This window comes from Narcine bancroftii, chromosome 3 (genome assembly GCF_036971445.1).
Source record: "Narcine bancroftii isolate sNarBan1 chromosome 3, sNarBan1.hap1, whole genome shotgun sequence".
NCBI lineage: Eukaryota > Metazoa > Chordata > Chondrichthyes > Torpediniformes > Narcinidae > Narcine > Narcine bancroftii.
This window is the reverse complement of record NC_091471.1, coordinates 89,124,798-89,147,828: the sequence shown is the minus strand read 5'-3', so window position 1 is coordinate 89,147,828 and position 23,031 is coordinate 89,124,798. Positions and strand designations below refer to the sequence as shown.

Below are 23,031 nucleotides of genomic sequence, written 5' to 3'. Positions count from 1 at the left end.
AGCTAGCGGAGTTGTTTGAATAAACTGGCGTGGACTTGTAGGGCCGAGATGGCCTGTTTCCATGCCTTAAACTGTTATATGGTTATATAAGTGATCATCTGCAAGTGTTGTTAAATCTTATTCCTAGTTAATTTACTAAAGTTGATATGAATTCCATTGTCTGTCATGTGAACTCAGCCAGCACTGCTACCCTGCTTTTCGACAGCCGAGGTTAATGGAGGATTAGTGGCTTATGCAACATCACAACTTGGCTCAGATGATTGGATTTTATGCATCAATTATCCAATAGGATCCTTAAAGCACTGAAATTAAAACACAAAATGCTGGAAATAGAATCAGAATTTATTATCATGAATATATCACAAAATTTGTTGTTTTGCAGCACCATTACAGGTACAAATGTTGCTATAAATTACATTTTTTTTAAAAATAGTGCAAAAGAAGAGAAAGTGAAGTAATATCTATGGCTTATTGCCATTCATGAATCTGTCAGCAGAGGGGAAGAAGTACCATTGGGTGTTTGCCTTCAGGCTCCTGAACCTCCTTTCTGATGGTAGCAATGTGAAGAGGGCATGACCTGGGTTGTGAGGGTCCTTGAGGATAGAGGCTGCTATCTTAAGACTTGCCTCTATAGATGTCCTTAATGGAGTGAAGACTGATGCCCATGATGGTGCTGGCAGAGCTCACAACTCTCTGTAGCCTCTTCGTATCCTGTCCATTGGCTTCTCCATACTAGAAAATGATACAACTAGTCAGAATGCACACCCTTAGAAATTTGCAAGAGTCTTTGGTGACATACCGAGTCTCCTAACAAAATATAGCCAAAGATGAGCTTCTTCGTGATTGCTTCAACACGGAAGATAGATCTTCAGAGATGTTGATAGCCAGGAATTTGACCCTTCGATGAGGACTGTTTTGTGTTCTCTTGAAATACCCAGCAGGTCAGGGCCTGTGGAAAGAGAAACAAAGTTATGGTTCAGATTGAAGACCCTTCATCTTCCTATGAAATATTAACACTATTTCTCATTCTGCAAATGCTACCTGATCTGCTGAATGTGTCTAGAATCTTCTGTTTATATTCAGTATCCACAGTTTTTAATTTTTTTCCTATGGACACAGATGATCATGCAAGTTAAAGGAGGTCCCAATTTTATCAGGGAGCACTTAAACATATTTAGTGAACAGACCCAGCAAAAGAGACTGTGTCATAACATATATACAGACAAACAATACATAGGCAGGACAATTATTCATCTATACAAATAAATTAATATTGTTTCGTGAATATGAGGTCTCAAATGCTTAGTGTGAGCAGTTCCTTTGGTCATGCAACAATCTCACTGCCCGTGGAAAGAAGCGGTTCCTCAACCTGGTGTTGCTGGCTGTGATACTCCTGCATCTCAAAAGTCAACATTTCAGGTCAAAATTCTGCATCAGGATGGAAAGGGAAGAGGAAATATTTCCAGAATAGAGCAAGTGGATGAGGGCTTGGGGGTTGGGTGGTGTTTATTAAGTAAGAGATAGAAACGGATGTTTTTTTCAAGCAACACGCATCTCCACTGTTCTCCCACACACACACACACACACACACACACACACACACACACATTCCGCTGATTACTTATTTTTCTGCTCCATTTGTTCACCGTTGACCTACCAACCTCTGTCGTATCCTATTCTCGCTTCCTTTACATGGTGCCATCTGCCCATCATCTTCTATCTGATTCCATGTATCACCTCCCTGCCTCTTGTCCCCACAACTCAAGCTGCTATATATTGGCAATCTTTTCTGTTCCCTCTCCATCCTGATTCAGGGTCTCAATTTGAAATGTCAATTTCCCCCTGTTGTCTCCACATTTGCTGTCTGATCTACTAAATTCTTCCATTGTTCTTTTTTTCAAATTTTAGATTCTAAAATCTGCAGTCTCTTTTGTCTTCAAAGTATCTTTTAGTTTAAGCCTCTTACTCTTTGTTGCTTGGATATCTACTGCTAACCATGGAATTAACATCAGAAAGTCAATGGAGGTTATTTCATTATTTACATCTCAAAGAAGGTATAACCTATTGAACCTTTTGTAATGATCATCGACTCATTCACATTCTTTTTTACTTTCCTTACTTGATCAGTTAAAGTTAATGTCTTAAGTGAGACAGTTAACCATCATAATGAGACTCTCAGAACTTGATAATTATCACCTACAGTAATTCTGTAGGGCCATCCCATCACTATTACAAGCAACAGGTTACATCATTTCTGATGCAGGAACACGATAAGCCTCTTTTTAAAACACCTTCCCGCAAGCTCCCCTTCACGGAATCTTCAAAAAGTCTCAGATTGAAAAGATTGGCACTAATCTGATGTATGACTTGGTTTCATTCTTCAGATCACTTGTTTAATTTGAACTGCCAGATATGATGTTTAACATCAAACTGCTTCCATTGAATTGTTCTGACTGTTGATATTAAACAATATTATTAATGATCTTCCATCTATCATTACTTATACAATTCAAATAACCAGTTTTCAAAAGAACATATAAAGTTTGAAGACCTTGATTCAATTTCTTGTGATTTTGCAATATTAGAGATCGAAAACTTACAATTTGAATTAATTAGATTTTATGTGGCTTTAATGGAACAGTGTTTCTTTTTAAAAATTCAAGAAACACTTAAAATAATCTTGATTCATAAAAAAAGAAGAGATTAACCAAAACAGAATTGTCACCAGGCCATTTGGATATATTTTTATGTAAAATAGTTTATACTTTCATTTACATTTTTAATTATTTTATAAAAATGGGTCCTGAGCTTTTAAACAGAATAGTAATTGCTGTACAAGAACTTATACAAATTCAAGATCTCTTAGTGATAATTTATAAATTTAGATCATTAAAAAATAGGGATTCTGGTAGAGCAATAGTTATCGATATTGAGGTTCCTCACATAAGTATCATCAGTATTCCATCTTATTGAAGAATACTTGCTTGGCTTTTGTAAATGGTGTCATATATCCATTCAGTTAATTTCAAGTAAACCTTTAACAAAAGATTCCTGTAGAACAACAAAAACATTTCTTGTGGGACTTGCATCCTTTTTAACTGAAGCCAGATTTATGACAATGTGCATGTGCTCTTGTAACTACTTTCCATGAAGAAAATCCTTTTGCATTCAATAAGAATTGGTATTCCTGTCCTATTGCTATTCCATTGCATAAAGTAGTCTGGCCTTTTAAATGACTGAGTTATACACATGGGCTGGTAGTCAGTTTGTATGCCTTTATCAAACTTAAGATGTTCAAAGACATATTGCTTTATATTACAAGAAGGTACATCAGCAACTGTGAAAAGATGTACTCTAAGATTAACTTTATAGAATATTGGCTCTAGGGAGAACTTCACCTGCCAATTGGATGGAATAATTCCTGGAATGACCTGTTCTTTGATGGTTTTTAATTGAATCATTAAACTGCATTTTAAACATCATCCAATTCAATAACTTGTGTCATTAACTTCAGGGGAAAGCAAAGACCAGAGAGAAAAAAAATACCGATGCCACTATCAAGCAGATTCAATGAAATTTCTTCACTTATTTAGGCAGAAAACAAGTTCTTGTGGATCATTTAATGAATTTCTTACCTCTCCCTTTATTCTCACCCTATGTCTGAAATGACATCTCTGCATGTTTACTTAACAACAGATGAACATTAACAGAAATAACCAACATGTCTGCCAGTATCAAAAGAGAAAGCACACATTTTAACATTTCAGGTGTATTTTACAGAACTGTTCTGTTTCATCTGAATCATTAACTCGTCTGTTCTCTGCAGAGATACTTATTGCAGATAACTATCATTTTTTTTCTTGAGCCTTGTCAGTTTATCTCATTTTGCCCAGTTGAAATTATTAGCACATGATTGTCCTAAAGATAGAATTTAAAATTATTGCAGCTGCTGGAAATAAGATGAAAAGAGCAAGAAATAGCTAGTCCGGCAGTACATGTGAGAAGAGAAAGATGTCATTGATGCTGCCAGAGGTACTGAGTATTTACAGATTTTTTTGCTGCAAATATTCAGCTATTTCAAATTTACTTACTTTCTGGTCTCCTTTTTTTTCTTCGTCTTTCTGGCCTCAAATTCAGATACATTTGCAAATGCATCACAGATGTATTGTAAAATATTGAATTATATTTTCCTCTATATCAGAATCAGAATTTATCAGAATCAGAATATATTGTCATGAACAAGCCACAGAATTCATTGTCTTGTGGCAATTATCTTTCTAATTTAATTTAATTCTATCGCCCTTTTCTATTTGTAAATATTTGTAATGTTTACTTAAAAGAATATGGTTCTTCTGTACAGCATTCACCTGACCCGGAACATGTATCATAGAGATGTGAAATGTAATCCTAAAAGCTGTTCCCAAACAAGTCACTTTTCAAACTCTCCTTTAAGCTCTCAAACTTAATAGGTCATATGTCAAAGAAATTCACAGGAGTCATGATTTCTGAATGATCACCTCTCCCAACCAGGAATCTTCTCCACTAAATGCTCATTAAAACCAAGGAGGCAAACGCTGTCCACAGCTCCTGCTTACAAATGCAGATCACAATGTACCTGACATTGTGATTTTCTGCTAGTTTTTGCTTTTTGAATTTTATTACTTCAGGTAATTCCTTCCTGCAGGTAAGCACATGCTCCAAGGACTAGTGAAATACCTGAAAGATCCATCTTTCTTTGTAAAGGCTGCATGTCAATCCCAGATTATATATTTGTTGAATGAAGATGCACATTCTTGAATAGGGTCTTAATGAGCTTTCAGAGTAGCCAATAAATTCACTATATGAACCAACTCTCACTACTAATCCTTTAACATTGAAAACAAGGTTTTCCTTATAAATTGCTTTCTTATGATAATGATTGTGGATATTGTTTGTCTCTCCTGGTGAAAAAAACTGACTCTGCTTAGGAGAGGTATTGCTTTACATAGGACACAAAAAGAGAAGAGGAAGCAACAACCTAATAACCTAATGTATGAAAAGGATGTCCTTTGTGAAATTTATAGCACTGTAATCATAAGGATTTACTTTTGATTTGGAGAAGATTTTTACTCTCATCAAATGAACAAAACCTAATTCTATCATTTTAATAAATATGATGTATGTTTAGCGCACGAATGTGCTGGAGAAACTCATCAGGTCCAGCAGAATTCCTAGAAAATGAAAAGTAGTTGATGTGTGAGACCTGAGGCCTTTTTCAGGAGTGTCAAAAATCAAGCAGACACCAGAAGAAGGAGATGTGGGGGGGGGGCGTTGGAGGAGAAGCAGTGTGGAACACAGTTTAAGAGGTAAGAGGTGGATGCACATGGAAAGGTCAAAGAGAAAGAAGCTGAGAAATGATAATGGAGAGGGCAGAGAGTTAAAAGAGACTGTTCTCTGAAGAGAAGGATATGGGAGCTGAAGGGAAAGAGCGAAAGACCTGGGGAGGAAATTAACAGAAATTGGAGGTCAATATTGATCAGTTTTGTTGGAGACTGCCGAGATGGAATGTAAGGTGTTGTTCCTCTAATTTGAGAGAGGACTCAACTTTGGCAGTAAGTGAGCCTGTGGACAGACATGTAATTGTATGGGAGTGGGGTGTGGAATTGAAGTCGTTGATACTAGGAGATCCTTGCTGTTGCATTGAACAGAAGCAAAGGTACTCAACAAAGCAAACTCAAAATCTGCTAACAGATTCTGTGATGTAGAGGAGGCCACACCAGGAGCACCAGGTGCAATAAATGACCGTTATAGATTCACAGGTGATGTTACTTCACTTGGAAGGACTGTTTTGGGCCCCAAATGCTGGTGAGGGATGGGGTGTGGGTGCAAATGTAAAACTCTTTGTGGTCACAGGAGTAGGCACCAAGGAGGCAATTAGTGGAAAGAGTTGAATGGACAAGGGAGTCCCAAATGGTGTAGTTATTATGGAACGGGGAGAGGGGATAAGAAAAAGATGTGTCTGGTGGTGAGATCACATTGAAGGTGGTGTAAATAGGGGAGAATGAAATATTGGGTGTGGAGGCAGGTGGGGTGGTAGGTGAGTACATGGGGGAGTCCTGTCCTTTTTGCATTGGGATATTGTGGCTGTTGGAGGGAGAGCCAGGGGAGATGTATACAAGAAATAGAGAAGATGTGCAGGAGGGCTGAGGTAATAGCAGTGGAGAGAAAGCTATTTTGTGAAGAAGGAACTATTCTCAGATGTCCTGGAATGGAAGGCCTCATCTCAGAAATGAAGAAACTGAGAGAAAGGTATAGAATGTTTACAGGGCATGTTTATTTGGGCATACAGCATTGTAATAGGCCATTTAAGCCCATGAGTCCATACCTAATTAATCTATGTCCCCAGTATGTTTTGAACTGTGGGAGGAAACTGGAGCCCCAGGGGAAAACCCACACAGACACAGAGAGAATGTACAAACTCCTTACAGAGAGTGCAGGATTTGAACCTCGGTCCCGATTGCTGGGACTGTAAAGGCGTGACACTATCCGCTACGCCAACTGTGCAATCCCAAATATACTCCAGGTAATTGTGGGAGTTAATAGGTTCATAAGCTATGTCTATTAGACAGCTTGTGTCCCGAAATGCAGGCAGAGAAATCAAGAAGGGAGAAACAGTTACCAGAGATGGACCAAGTGAATTTGAATTTGGCAGGAAAGTGGTAAAGTTTTCCAGCTCATCTTAGGCAGTGGAGGCAGCATCAAAGTAATTGTCAATGTAATGGAGAAAGAGTTGAGGAGTCTTGCTGTGCATTTTTTGCAGCATATAAATGCCATATGTCTTTTTCTTCCTTTTGATGCTGCGTTACCTGCTGAGTTGCTCCAGCACTTTTGTGTACTGCACTTGACCCAAGCATCTGCAGATTTTCTTTTTTATCTGCACTTTTATTTAGCCACTAATTTGACCATCTTGGAAGTCAATCATCCATGTTCTTATTTAAAAAAATCCAAACATATACTGTGGCTGCATCTGCAGACATGCTGCTTCTCTTCACCTCCTTTTCGCTGAGGATTATGACTACAAAGATCACGTTTAACTTTTTTAGCTGGCAGATAGCCCATTGGCTTGAATCCAGAGCCTGTAAGTGTGCTGTTCACATCATTTTCACTGTAGTGTTGAAAACACCAGTGCTGGCTGACAACATATAATTTCACTGATCATCATCTGTTGATGCTAACTGTGCTATATTAATGGAATAACTATACAAAACAAAACAATATTTATACGCTACTGAATTCTTCACAATTTCTTCCTTATAGGTATGACATCTGCACCTATAAAAATAAGCCTTGTGGAACCCTCGGTAAGGCTACTGTTGCAACTAATGAATGTTCTTATATTATTTCCCAAATTCTTATTAATCTACTTAATTTCTTTTCATTTTGATGCCGGTTTTTTTTAACTGCAAAGATAAAGCATTATTTTGGAGTATTTTATATGACCCTTTTGGTTTACAAAGCACTTAAATTAGATGAAGAATTGTTTGCTTTCTTTACAGTAGATATCTGTTGTATAAAAGTAAAACCTATTATGTCCTTTTGAATTTTACTAATGTAAAGAAGATATTTGATTACCAGTGAATTTGATCTTTCATCATAGACTTTCCAAATTTATTTTTCATGGTCAAACTGTCGTACCCTTTTATCCTTTACTCATTATTTTCAGAAGACTACAACAATTTAGTATTTATCTTATGCGATATTTTGACCTACCAAACTTGACTTGCATTAGGTGTTCAAAAATGCAATTAAAAGCATGGGGGGAGGGGGTTCAAAGGTAGGCACAAACCACAGATATCTTTAGTCATACTTATATAATTTTTACTTCTCATTCCAGGAGTTAAAATTGTAAAATTTCTTCTTGCAATCTTTATATAAGATCTTGACTACAGCAGTTTGTAACGGTGCAAACTAATTTGAAAATAACTATAACATAGAATATATAATTTTTACCGATGGTACAAATTATACTAGAATAATCAATAACTGCTGACTAGTTCTTTCTAATTCTGTAGTTTGTTCAGAAGTTTAAAATACCCAAGCTACCAAAATTCTTAAATGTTGCACTGGTTTAAAATGTTAGAATATCTTACAGTCAGATAATAATTTTAATGGATACTCAGATATTTTCTTATACATAATTCATTATTTTAAAAAATGAATTAAATTCTTCTGAACTGCAATTCTAAACTTCTTAAGAGCCAGTTTTCTTCTATTTATAAAGCAGAAATTCAGATGTGTTAAGATCACACTAACCTGTTTCAAAAGTTTGCTGCAATATAAACAAATTACTAATCCAAAAAAATTGCCATACAAAAAGTACATTTTACTTTTTGCTAGGTAAGAATAGAAAAATAATAGAAATGTTGATTTTAGTTCCCTCTTCAGGCTCAAATTTCAGGTGGTCCCAAGTTACCAGAAGTAAATTTATAAATCTAACCCCTAGTCTAGACGTTTTCCAGCGCTGGCTGAGGCTCAAAAAAAATTAATGTCTGGCCTGTAAAGTGCAATTCCCTCTAGTGAATTTGCAAATGACTTTCAACTTAACCTTGTGCCAATTATTCCTTCTGTGTATGTAGGTTACATAGATGTGTATTAAAAAAAGAACCTAAACCATTATAACAAGAGTATTTAAGACTGGAACACCTTGGCTTGACCCTTTGTGTCTCCCTGTGTTTATTTAGGCTTGGCCTCAGTGGCTGGAATGTGTGAGCCTGAGCGAAGCTGCAGCATCAATGAAGACATTGGCTTGGGTTCAGCATTCACAATTGCACATGAGATTGGTCACAAGTGAGTGAATTAAAAGTAATCCCTATTCCCAATTTTAAAATGATTTCTTTGTATAACTGTGCCAAGTTCACAGAAATGCAGCTTTTAGTAACTTGAAGTGATATTAGTTTATGAATTCTAATGACAAATGTCAAAGAAATGTTATTTCCCCCTGTTGTGCCTCTTTTCTGCAGTACAGTAGCAGCAACTATTGCTTGCTGTCTAAAGATTTTTTATTAAGTTAATGCTTCATTTAGTCTCATAACCACCCACCCGTCACATTTCCCTTCCCTTTTCCATTTGTGTTTACCTGCAAAATGTATTATTAATTCTGACTACTCCCCTTGTCCACCTGATCAATAAGAATTGCAGTAGCATACATCAATCAATAAAATTGATTGATGTTGGGGAGTTACATGTCCTTAGCTTTTACTTTCCCTCTACTGATGATTAAAATTGCAGAGCAGATTCAGTGGACCAAATGGACTCCTTCAATACTGTCTGTGAAGTAATTAATGAATACAGGTTAGAGGTGAAGAAATGGGGAAACAGGTAAGAAGCTCAGATGGAAGAGGCAACGAGCTAAGGAAGATGCACTCTGATAGGAAGACAGTAGGTCATATCCTCCTCTCAGAGTGCATTTTTCTCTGTCTCTTCTTATCATCTTCAAGCTTCTAACTTTTGACCCATTTGTTTCCCCTCTCACCTATATTCACCTATCACCTGCCAGTCCGTGTTTTCCCCCACCCCGCTTATGCCCTCTTTCTTGCTACTCCTGACAAAGTGCTTCAGCCTGAAATGTTGATTATCTGTTGCCTGACCTGTTCATTTCCTCCTGCAGTTATTCTTGCTTGCACTATTCAGTTCTGTGCAATTCTTTGATTCTATCAAATTGGAAATACTGCAGCTTAGAGGGACATTAGAGAGAATCTAATCTTATTCAGGTGCACCACTACAAAGTTGTTCTCCACACTTCATCATCCAGCTGATTTCATGTCATTGCATTGGCAGCATTGCTAAATTTGGATGACAATGGATATTGAAGGTTTGATCAGGAAAGAAAGAAAACAAACGGCAGGTATAGGCAACTAGGACTGAGGAACTCTGAAGGAATATAGAGTGTATAGGAGAAGAAATTAGGAAGGTAAAAAAAGTATCATGAAATATCAGGGTGGCAAGTTAGTTAATGAAAATGTCAACAAATGTGATAAGGATACCAAAGCAAGTATCCTTATCACAAATAAGTCCATGAGAGCAATTTGTACACATTGAACACAAGAAGGTAATCAACATATGGAGCCAAGTGATGTAGGCAAGGTTCTAAATGAATTCTTCTTATCTGTAATAACAAAGAAAAGGTAGTGAATTCAGGGAGTGATATGCAAATAATCTGGAGCTGATCAACAAAAAGGAGCAGATTTAATGTCAAGGGGTGCTTAAGAGTTGATAAATCCCCAGGCCTGGGGATCTCAGATTGCTATGGAAAGCAAGGAAGGACATAGCTGAGCCCTAAAGGAGATTTCTGCAACTTCTACCTATGAAGTTCCACAAGATTGGATTATAGTTAATGTTATTCCTATATTTCAGGGCAGCAGAGATAAGACAGCTATGGGCCAGTGAGCCTTATATCAGTGGTAGGGTAATTATTGGAGAATATCCTAAGGGCTAGGATTAATGTGCACTTAGAAAGGCAGAGCTAGTCAGGGACGGTCAGATTTTGCCCTTGCACTGTTTTAGTGGAACTTTTTCTCTGCAACACTTTTTTATTTTGCATTGCCTGTTGAATTTAGGTATGGGTTGACCTGTCTGAAGAGCATGCAAAACAAAGCTTTTCAGTGTATCTCAGTACACATGATAATAAACAATTTAAGAAAAATTGCAAGGAAGGAATCCTATTTCACTAATTTGACAGCTTTTTGAGGTGGTAACAAAGAAGATGAGGAGAAATGTCTTTAGCTGGAGTGTGGTGAATCTATGGAATTTGTTGCCACAGACGGTTGTAGAGGCCATCATTGGGTATATCTAATGAGGAGGTTGATCAGTTCTTGATTAGTAAGGATGCCAAAGGGTATACAGAGAAGGGAAGAGAATGGGGTTGAGAGGAAAAATACATCAACCTCGACTCCAATGGCAGAGCAGACTCAATAGATGAAATGGCCTAATTCGCCTCATACATTTAATGGTGTAATAGATTGACGATAGCAGGATATTAGATGCTGTCTATATGAACTAAAGCAAGGCATTTGACAAGTCCCACATGGTAGACTGGTCTATAAGATTAAAGCACATTGGATTCAAGATCTAATGAGATCTAGAATTGACTTGGTGATAGGTAGCAGAGGATAATGATTTAAAAAATGATTTTTTTTATTGGAAGTCTATGACTAGTGGAATACTGCAGGGATCCATATGGAGACATTTGTTGCTTGTAATATATAATAGTAACTTGTATAAGAATATAGGAGTCATGAACAGTAAGTCTGTGAATGATATGTAAGTTGATGGTGTTGAGGATAGTGAGGAAGGTTGTCTCAGGCTACAGCCGAATGGAAAACAGAAAGTTAGGTAGAGCATTGGTACATTCAATTTAATGTGACTCTGGCTTGTCAAGAGTAAAGGCCCAGAAGAGGGCCACTTTTTGACCCTTATGCTGCTCCGAATCTTGTAGAGCCTAGAAATGCCAGTGCACCAAACTGATTTGTGTTCTGCACGTACAATCTCTTACTCCTCTGCAGTAAATGTGTTTGGTAGAAATGGCTTGAAACACTCACCTACTCCCTTTTTAGGGCTACCCTAGAGGCTGCCTATCATTACTCATTATTGTTAACCTACTGGCGGGGACATTAACCTCAATCTAGGCCCTATACCTCAGCACTGTAGACATAAACCAAAGTACCCTTGTGGTTTCTGCTCATATGCTATCAGAGATTCTGGCATTCAGTGTTCAATGTGTACAAATTGCTCTCATTTTAATGGTCCTAATGTGTCTGTTGACACCATTAATTTCCACTCGAGAAACCCAAGTGCTATTTGGTTATGCCCAGTGTATGGGCAAGTTCATTTTTTGACTCATTAAGTGACCATACAAGAATGCTTAACCTGAGTAATGCTTTTGAAAGCCTTGCATCCTCGAGTGAACCATGAGAAGTTAAGATCATCCATCCCAATTTGCACTGATTATTTACCCAAAAGAACCCTGGAAAAAAACTGCTTCTGGCATACTCGTGATATGATACCCAAAGCAGCAAAAAAACCTCCTTGATTGGAATGTATCAAGGCAAGAGATGGCTGGACCATTGTTAGAAAAAAATGGCAAGAGTAACACCCCCATTTATGGTGATCTCCAGCCTTCCCTTCCCACTGGCACCAACTGTCAATATGTTGATGGACAAAGAAACCAATCCAACGCTCACAATAAAACTCAATGTACTAAAAAGAACAGGACTCGCAAGGATACAAATAATAGTAACAGGTCTAAAATTGCTGTAATCAACTGCTGCAGTATAAAAGGAAAACTAGTTGTGTATAATTCATATATAGAAACCAAAGATCTGGCCAACCTAATTGGGACTGAATCTTGGCTCAATCCCTCAATCAAATCTTCTGAGATATTCCCACCTCACCTCCAAATTTTTAGAAAGGACAGAAACTCTCAAAGAGGTGGTATTTTAATTGGTGTGAACAATTCTATCCCGTGTTTCAAAAGAACCAACTTGGACAGCGACTCAGCAAATTTGGTGCCAAGTTACACTTCATGGACAGGCAGTGCAGATCAAGGGTTTTTTCAAATTCTGGGCTTCTCAAGCATTTCCAAAATAAATGCCTCATTGGGCTCTCTATTTATCATCATGGGAGATCATTTTAATGTCCCAGGTGTGGATTGGTCTGACAGAAAACAAAGCGATCCAAAAAGTGGTCCCAGAAAGTCACTCTCCCTACCAGACATGATGATACAAAGGCACTGAAAACACTACACTACTAACTACATATCCAGACTTAATTGCAGAGGTTTCATCTAGTACTGGAATTAATGATCACTTTATCATCCAACCAAAACTACACACAAAGACTAAAATCCCTTCTAAACCACCTCGTAAAATCCCCCTTTGGAGAAGGGTGAACGGCGAGGAATTCAAAGTTTTAACAATACAATTTGGGAAAGATTTCTTCAATTTGCAACCAGATAAAAAGTCCATTGAAGACAACTGGTTATGGCTAAGAAACTCACTAAATGATAGTGTCATAAATCACGTCCCTCATAAATTTAAGGACTGCATGTGTCCTCCTTGGTTTTCTGCAAAACTAAAACATCTCTGCAGTAAGAAATAGACTGGGACAAATTTACCAGAGTGCAAAAGCAAGTTGACAGTGCCATTAGGAGTGCCCATAGACATCATGTTTCTACAATCCTTGAAGGTGAACATCCTAAGAATTTTTGGAGATGCATGAAATTCAGACAGACAGACAACACTGGTGTCCAGACGCTTAAGGTGAATAACTGTCTGATCATTGAGGACCAGGAGAAAGCAGAAGCTCTTGCAAACCAATTCCAAAATGTCTTTACCTGGGAAGATAAGGATCCTTCATCTTTTCTTGATCTGCCACCCAGCCCGTATTTAGACATGCCTCCTATCACAATTGAGGTTGAAGGTGTCAAAAAGTTATTCCTTAACATCAATACAGCAAAACCTATTGGGCCAGGCCAGATTCAGAATCAAACCCTCAAGATTGCAGCTGAAGAACTACCTGCTGTTCTGTAGTTTATCTTCCAGCATTCGCTTAACTCAGGTGACCTTCCCCTGGATTGGAGAAAGGCAAATGTCACTCCTCTCTTCAAGAAGGGCTCAACCACCAACCCGGCAAATCATCGTCCTTTTTCATTAGCCTGCTGCAAACTTCTGGAGCACATAATATATAGCATCTTATTGTAAGCATTAAGAAACATAGATCATGCAAGACCAAGCTCATCCTGACAACAACTGACCTGGCCAAAAACTTTGATAACAATGCTACCACTGATTTAGCAGTGCTCGACTTCTCCAAAGCATTCAATGTTATTCCCCACTAAAGATTACTTAAGCACCTCAACTACTATGGTATTTACTCCAACACTAAAAGATGGTCAACCAGTTTACCTATCTCGGCTGCACCATTTCATCAGATGCAAGGATCGACAATGAGATAGACAACAGACTCGCCAAGGCAAATAGCGCCTTTGGAAGACTACACAAAAGAGTCTGGAAAAACAACCAACTGAAAAACCTCACAAAGATAAGCGTATACAGAGCCGTTGTCATACCCACACTCCTGTTCGGCTCCGAATCATGGGTCCTCTACCAGCACCACCTACGGCTCCTAGAACGCTTCCACCAGCGTTGTCTCCGCTCCATCCTCAACATCTATTGGAGCGCTCACACCCCTAACGTCGAGGTACTCGAGATGGCAGAGGTCGACAGCATCGAGTCCACGCTGCTGAAGATCCAGCTGCGCTGGATGGGTCACGTCTCCAGAATGGAGGACCATCGCCTTCCCAAGATCGTATTATATGGCGAGCTCTCCACTGGCCACCGTGACAGAGGTGCACCAAAGAAAAGGTACAAGGACTGCCTAAAGAAATCTCTTGGTGCCTGCCACATTGACCACCGCCAGTGGGCTGATAACGCCTCAAACCGTGCATCTTGGCGCCTCACAGTTTGGCGGGCAGCAGCCTCCTTTGAAGAAGACCGCAGAGCCTACCTCACTGACAAAAGGCAAAGGAGGAAAAACCCAACACCCAACCCCAACCAACCAATTTTCCCTTGCAACCGCTGCAATCGTGTCTGCCTGTCCCGCATCGGACTGGTCAGCCACAAACGAGCCTGCAGCTGACGTGGACTTTTTACCCCCTCCATAAATCTTCGTCCGCGAAGCCAAGCCAAAGAAAGAAGAAAGAAAAGATGGATTTCCAATTTCTTGATGAAATGTCTCCAGTAGGTGTGTGTGAATGGAATAAGCTCTGAATGGTGTCTTGTGTTAAGTGATACACTCCAGGGCATAGTGTTAGGCCCACATTTATTTTTTACTCTACATCAGCGACATTCACAGAAAAGTCACAAGCACTGATAGACTATTCGCGGACAACTATTTGGTATACCATTCAGTTAAGTCAGCTGTCGACAAGGATGTACTCCAAAAATTTCTTGAGAGCATGGTAGAATGGTCACAAAAATGGGGCATGCAATTCACTTCTTCCAAATATGAAACCATGCGTGTCACTAGGAAGAGAGAGCCAGGCAAAACATCATACAAAATCTTGGGTGTCACTCTTGATGAAACAAAACAGACCAAATACCTTGGCATCAAAATCGAAAATGACCTGCGTTGGAATGATCAGACACATTATACAACAGTGAAGGCAACAGGAGTCCTAAATTTTCTTCCATCATTGTTCAGCTTTTGTCATGGAGAAGTACCTCACCCTCGTCAGACCACATTTGGAATATGCAGTAGCTGCATGGGACCTATAAACAAACAAAAACACTACTACCATTGAAAGAATCCAGAGACAGACAGCCCGATTTGTCACAAATACATATGGAAGAGAAGCGAGTTTTATAAAGCTCTTGGGTTCATTACAGTGGACCTCTCTCCAAGACAGATGTGAAGCACACCGCCTGACCCGTTTTTACAAAATGCTAAACTGCCAGCTCGATATAGACTACCAATTCTATGCTGAACCCAAGCCTGCTAGGAGCAGACGAAGGCACACAACCCAATTTGTAGTGCCATCTTCCAAGATAGATGTGTATAGCCATTCATTCTTCCCCCATACAATTAAAGCATGGAATAATCTTCACCTACCACACTCACACAACAAGACCCAATTAAATTTAAGACCACTCTTCTTCAAAAATCTCCTCCTGAAGCACAACCTTCCCCCACCTCCAGTTTAAATTCTATATGGAATATTTTGGAGGATCACGAACTAAGAACTAATGATGCAATTTGGGAAGCCAAATGGTAAGCAGGACATATAAAGAAAATTAAAAGGCTTGAAGGAACTTTGATGAATAGAGGTCCCTGAATTTGGAAAAATGGATAGATAATACTGTGGAAAAAATATATAGCATTCTTGCCTTCATAGGTCAGAATATGGGCTATAAAAGTTAGGACATAAAATTGCAACTAATAAACTCCACTTGGAGTATTGTGTACAATTCTGGTTGCCCTGGAAAGGATGCAGAGGAGATTAATTAGAATGTTGCATGGAATGAAGGACCTTAATGGAGAGTGATAACTGAGCCAAATGGACTGTTTCTTCACTGTACTACTTCAACTCGTGGTTTTGCCTGGATCTAAGTAGCGAAAAGAAACTGCCCCCCACCACCCCTCCCCCCCCAATCCCCCCCCCCCGAGAAGGGAGAACTGCTCATGTCTTCTTCTTTGGCTTGGCTTCGCGGACGAAGATTTATGGAGGGGGTAAAAAGTCCACGTCAGCTGCAGGCTCGTTTGTGACTGACAAGTCCGATGCGGGACAGGCAGACACGATTGCAGCGGTTGCAGGGGAAAATTGGTTGGTTGGGGTTGGGTGTTGGGTTTTTCCTCCTTTGCCTTTTGTCAGTGAGGTGGGCTCTGCGGTCTTCTTCAAAGGAGGTTGCTGCCCGCCAAACTGTGAGGCGCCAAGATGCACGGTTTGAGGCGTTATCAGCCCACTGGCGGTGGTCAATGTGGCAGGCACCAAGAGATTTCTTTAGGCAGTCCTTGTACCTTTTCTTTGGTGCACCTCTGTCACGGTGGCCAGTGGAGAGCTCGCCATATAACACGATCTTGGGAAGGCGATGGTCCTCCATTCTGGAGACGTGACCCATCCAGCGCAGCTGGATCTTCAGCAGCGTGGACTCGATGCTGTCGACCTCTGCCATCTCGAGTACTTCGACGTTAGGGACGTAAGCACTCCAATGGATGTTGAGGATGGAGCGGAGACAACGCTGGTGGAAGCGTTCTAGGAGCCGTAGGTGGTGCCGGTAGAGGACCCATGATTCGCAGCCGAACAGGAGTGTGGGTATGACAACGGCTCTGTAAACGCTTATCTTTGTGAGGTTTTTCAGTTGGTTGTTTTTCCAGACTCTTTTGTGTAGTCTTCCAAAGGCGCTATTTGCCTTGGCGAGTCTGTTGTCTATCTCATTGTCGATCCTTGCATCTGATGAAATGGTGCAGCCGAGATAGGTAAACTGGTTGACCGTTTTGAGTTTTGTGTGCCCGATGGAGATGTGGGGGGGCTGGTAGTCATGGTGGGGAGCTGGCTGATGGAGGACCTCAGTTTTCTTCAGGCTGACTTCCAGGCCAAACATTTTGGCAGTTTCCGCAAAGCAGGACGTCAAGCGCTGAAGAGCTGGCTCTGAATGGGCAACTAAAGCGGCATCGTCTGCAAAGAGTAGTTCACGGACAAGTTTCTCTTGTGTCTTGGTGTGAGCTTGCAGGCGCCTCAGATTGAAGAGACTGCCATCCGTGCGGTACTAGAGCGCATCGGATGTCCCCCAAAGTTCCTCAACATGATTATCCAACTGCACGAAAACCAACAAGGTCGGGTCAGATACAGCAATGAGCTCTCTGAACCCTTCTCCATTAACAATGGCGTGAAGCAAGGCTGTGTTCTCGCACCAACCCTCTTTTCAATCTTCTTCAGCATGATGCTGAACCAAGCCATGAAAGACCCCAACAATGAAGACCCTGTTTACTGCTCATGTACAGTGGTGATATTGCTCTATAAGTCTTGGGAGAGAGAACTTTTTTTTCCTGGTATAATCTTGTCGCCTTTCATGTTATGGGAAAGATGATTTATTTCCAGAGAATATGTAAAGGTAGAACAATTATTGCTCTGACTGTTTTCTTTATCTGAATATCTTTACACAAGAATATTGAAAACTAGTCTTTCCTAGTTTATTTTCTATCATTTATTCATAGATCTCAGATAATAATGATTTCTTCTTCCTAAAATGGACTTAAAAATTTAATTTTGAAAGCAGAAATCAAAATATCAACCATTGATTATATTTATGAACATAAGTAAGAGTTAAGTATTTTTAATGCAAATATTATATTTTTATTATATAGTATATGTATTAAAATTGCATATTTGCTTGTCATCTTACTTAAGTGTAGATACTGACAAATCTTATCAAATACTAATAATTATTCAGAAATCAATTTAATGTCCAGCATTAATAAATGTTATTAAATGTCAATTATAACTAAATTGATATATGCTCAATAAATCAATCATTAATTGTAGTAAACCATGTATATTATGTTTACTTAATTAACATAAATGTGTATTTGTACAATTTATGCTTAATATATTTAACTTTTGCCCTCTTACCTCCTGTAAATGTTATCAGAGTGCAGCCAATTATTCATTTTTTTTTGTTTCCTATTAAAGAGTTAAACTGATTTCCCTCAGTCAAATATTTATAAAACACATTTTTAGTAAGGTTCTCTGTATGGTGAAAAGGAGAGGGAATCTTTTTCCTTGCTTTTACAGTGAATCTGAGGGCATTTGTAGAGTCCCAACCTCAAATCATACTGAGATAAGCCAGCTCGTTGTTGACTGAGAATCAAACCTGGAATTTTCCTGATCATTATGGCTAATCAAAAAAACAATGAACTCCCATAATGTCCCCGATTATGCATTTGAATTCCTGTTGTGAGTAATACAAAAATCTCTTTTTAAAATGTAAGGAATTATGTTAATTTTACTCAGTCAAGCAATATCAATGTTTAAGGAATACATTACAAAGACTACACTGTGACCTGAAAATGTTATCCTTATGACAATTTTTAGATGTTGCACAGCACGAGTTAAAAGAAAAAGATTACTAATAAAAAGTGAGGCCCTCTGATATGCTATGAAAACCTGTAAGTTTCCTTCTAGTTACTTAGTGCACCTGATTCGAAGAGACCCAGAGGAATGCAGAAGCATCTGATAAAGGACATGGACATACACTTGCATTGCCTGTGTGGTCTACTCATTCATGAAAGTCTTCACAACTGCTACACCTATCTCTCAAGCTTCCTAAACTATATACCAGTTGTTTTACCAACTGATTGACATCCTTAAACCACCAAACCCCAACTATCAACTGACTGAAGCGCCAATCCTTCAATAAACCCTATGGCTCCTCTCCTCTGTGCCCCCTCAACTCGTCCTAACCAACCCACCACCCCAATGCCAACCTGTAATGAGAAGTGAATCTTGATTTAAGCAGGAAAAGAAATACTCTTTTTCAAGAGTCATGCTGAAAAGTCAGCAAAAAGAATGTGAGCATTAAATATAGAATAATAATTTTAAAAATCAAATTTTTTTGGATCCTTATCATCAATCATGGACAATCTCCTCTGAAGGAATCATTCTGCAATACCTGTACTTAAGAGGAACTGCCCCAGCCTTATCAATAGGCTGAAAATGGATGCTGGCTGCAGCAGTACAGAATGCAAAATCAGTGCTCTGACACTGGGACGTAGGGGGCTATGTGCAACAAGGTAGAGAGGGCTTTGCTGAAAAATGAAGAAACCCACGTGGCAGAAAGCAAGTCCATGTGAACATCAGTAACTGGAGGTGGAGGAAGTGCGCCGACAAGAAGAAGAAACTAGGTTTGTCAAAACCTCAACCAAAACAAGAGCAATGGACAAGAAGGGAGGGCATTGAAAGGAGGAGACTAACCTGGAAGGACCTGTGGAATAAAGAGTCAAATAGAACAAGCTTTATCATCAGAGCCCAAATATGATGTCCTGCCCTCTCCCATAAACTTAAATCTGTGTTTGGGAGAGGTCCAGCTTATCCCCTCAAGCACATCTTGGTTGGGAGCATTGTCAGTCTCATCCAAGGCCGATATACTTGGCAACACAATCAAGTGCTGAGATGTCTAGTAGTGGAACTTGAACACCTAGCAGACACCCTTCCATGTTTAACTTTCATCTGGGAGAGAATAAGTCACAGGACCCACTCCTCCTCATTCCAAGATATAGACCAACTGAACACAGCCAGAGACTAGAAATTGCTTGTGCACCTCGGCCAGCAACTCACCTTTCAATTGGAAATTGTCACCACCAACCTGAGGTCTGATCTGGTACTCTGGTCCATCTCTCAGCAGATTGTCTTCATTATGACAGTTGCTTGGGAGGGTACCATGGACGAGGCACAAGAACCAAGTTATACTAACCTTGCCACGGAAACAGAAGAGTGAGGCTGGAAAGTGAGGATGTGCCTGGATGAAGTTGGTTGTAGAGGATTTGTTGCCAAATCCATGACCAAGCTTCTGAGGGAATTAGGAATCATAGACCAGGCTCTCGGGAAGGCAATTCAATCACTAACTCAGCTGAAACGAGCAGTCACTGACTCTAGATGAAAGGGAGGGATCCTACAAATGACCACGAGGAGAAACGGATATGGGACACACACCCAGGTCTGATCAGCCTGTGGTGAGCCTGCCTTGGCAGAGGGTGTCTTGTGTTTAAAAACTCAAAACACTGAATGATACTAGGGAATACGACTGAAGATGTGACCAGTGGTGGATAATATTCCTTGGTGGTCATCCTCCATTACTGTAATTGAAACAATCTAACCAATACTGAAACATCAGTGTTTGTAATGCCTAGTCCTATAAATCAACCATTCTTGACACCTGCAGAAATTGAGAAAAAGTCCAGATTTTTCTTTAACTATTCTCACTGGCCTTCAATATCAGGCCAATAAATGAATTGCTGTCTAGTCAAACTAAACAAAAGTGCTGGAGAAACTCATCAGGTCATCCAGCATCTGTAGGAAGGAAAGAGCCTGAGCCCTTTGTCAAGGTATGAGCAAAACACAGGAAGGCGGCTGAATCAAAAGTTGGGGAGAGTTACTTTTTGTTTCCAAGGTGATGGTATTCAGGTATGAAGAGGTGATTTGATGCAACATAGAGGTGAATGCAGAGTCAGGTTTTTGCATTAATGACAAGAAAATTATGCTAAGAGTGCTCCCAAAAATAATGTTGACATCATTGTGGGCAATCAGTTCCATTTTAAAATCCAAAATGGGACTGTTGGCAACCATATATCTCCAAGTTTCTCCTCCTCTCTGCCACCTCCTTCTTTCCCACTTACAGCAGTGACATCTAGCAGTTAAGTATCAGATTATGGATAGTTGGCTAAACTGTGTCCCAGAATTAAGCCAGCTATCAAAGTCAGATATTCAACCATTAGCTGCTGCTGTGAAGTTGCTCAGGTAGAGATTATTGTGAGCAGGGTTTGTCAGGGGTGAGGATATTATCAGTAAGGTATCTAACTTGGAAGGAGCCCTCCTAGTGCTTTTAGAAATTCCTGCTAGTTATTTCACTCCAACATTAAGTAAGTTGCAATTTACTTCTGGAGGGAGATGCAAGTCAATAGGACACTACGTTTTCTTTAAAATCTTGACCAAGTTTTTCCTCATACTTTTAAGGTATTTACATCAGAATCAGGAAAATCAGAAGTAAACAAGGCTTTGCTTAGCAATATGACCCAGGAAATTAATTCCCCTTTTAAATTGATGTTGTTTTATATTTATTTTAAAACATTTATGTAGCAAAACACACACAAACACACACACACACACACACACACACACACACACACACACACACACACACACACACACACACACACACACACACACACACACACACACACACACACACACACACACACACACACACACACACACAAATACTTCCATATGCACAAGCTATCATCCCAGTAAATTTCTTTGGCTTCTTTTGGAACAGCAGGATGATTGGTCCAATTTATTTTCCTACTGTTCTGTTTCATTTAATTCTGTAGTTTTCTTCCCACAATATGCTCCATTGTTGGAAGAAAACTTTGCTCGCCCACAGATGTCCCTGTACTCTTTATTGACTCAGCAGTGTGGGCTGTTCCTTAACAGAGTGGAAAAGGTTCCAGCCCTCCTGCATAGTTTCCTCACTCCCATATTGACACTCCTAGATTGAGTCACCAAGAGGAGGCATTGTGGAGTGTCCTGCCAGTTTTTCCTCCCTTCCCCAGAAGAATTGAAGTTTCTTTTACCAGATAGATGGAATAAGCTTCTAGCTAGAAGACACATTTTAAAAGACTATTTTTGATAGTTAAAAATTTTGATGTTTATTTAGATAGCCATCATTATAAATTAACCATATTTATATGATCTTTTCAAGGGAGATGAATGGAAGATAATCTTAGTCAACACAAGTTAAATGAAACCTGTGGAATACAAAAAGTAAATATATCAAGTCAGGCATTCTCTGTGGAGAGAGAAGGATTCAGTTCCCTGCTTTTGGATGAAGCAACAATTCAGGTCATTAGAACTAAAAAAAGGAGGAGGGGGTTGATTTAGATGTTTATTAGCAAAAGTGAATCCAAAAAAAATGGCATGAGAGAAAAGAACAAAGGGAGTAATCTCTGCTGCTAAGTCAAGGTGATTCTTGGGCAGTGAACTTACTGATACAGAGTTTGTTCCTTTCTCCTTGGTCTTCTGCTTCTTTCTTTCCCCATCTCTCTAAAAGTGGGTGAAATTTTGGCTTAACTACAATCCAACTGCCATTGCCCATTTCCCCCAACCATCTTTGCTATTGTTTTCCTCAATGAGACTGGTTTTGTTTTCAAATATTATTCCTAAATTTTTGGTCTTCTTTTGACAGTAAGGTAAAGCTGCAGCATAAGATTAAATTTTGTGCATCAAAGACATAATTTTTGTATGATTACATTTTAATGTATTAGTACATGACAATAAAGTAAGTAATCTAATTGCTGTGGTTCTGTTCTGCTATTTATTTTTAGTTAAGTGAAAAAGTAAAATTTAGAGTTCACAGCCATCCCCCATTGACTGCTGCTGTGCCTTTGACTGAGCTTTCAGTTTCAGCTGCAGTCTGGTTCTTGGAGAGGATTTCATGTTTTAGGGCCAAATACATTTTTCTGCCACTTCTGAATTTTGTGGTGACCTCCAACTTCACTGCTGTTTTTGTCCTGCCCTTTGTAAACATGTGCATGCGTGGGTCTTCGATTTCTTGAAAATACAATCATAAATGCCTTCTCCAATATCCTACTGTCCTGGACTTCATTTGCCTGCCAGCTGTTTCCAAACTCATACAGGAGGTCACTGATGCTCCAAGCCAAGTTAACCCTGCCATCATTAACTTTGTCCCATCGCAGGACTGCTTCCTTATTTTACCACCAAGA

General features: G+C 39.4%; 1 protein-coding gene across 4 annotated transcripts in view; it reads left to right on the top strand.

Annotated features, from left to right (window-relative positions):
* adamts6 (ADAM metallopeptidase with thrombospondin type 1 motif, 6) overlaps positions 1-23,031 on the top strand; it is a 293,482-nt gene that overhangs the window by 134,310 nt on the left and 136,141 nt on the right. For all 4 annotated transcript variants that reach the window (XM_069924504.1, XM_069924503.1, XM_069924506.1 and 1 more), the window contains 2 exons: positions 7,297-7,340; positions 8,721-8,826. In XM_069924504.1, the coding sequence (XP_069780605.1) occupies positions 7,297-7,340; positions 8,721-8,826 (150 nt within the window). The remainder of the gene's footprint in view (positions 1-7,296; positions 7,341-8,720; positions 8,827-23,031) is intronic.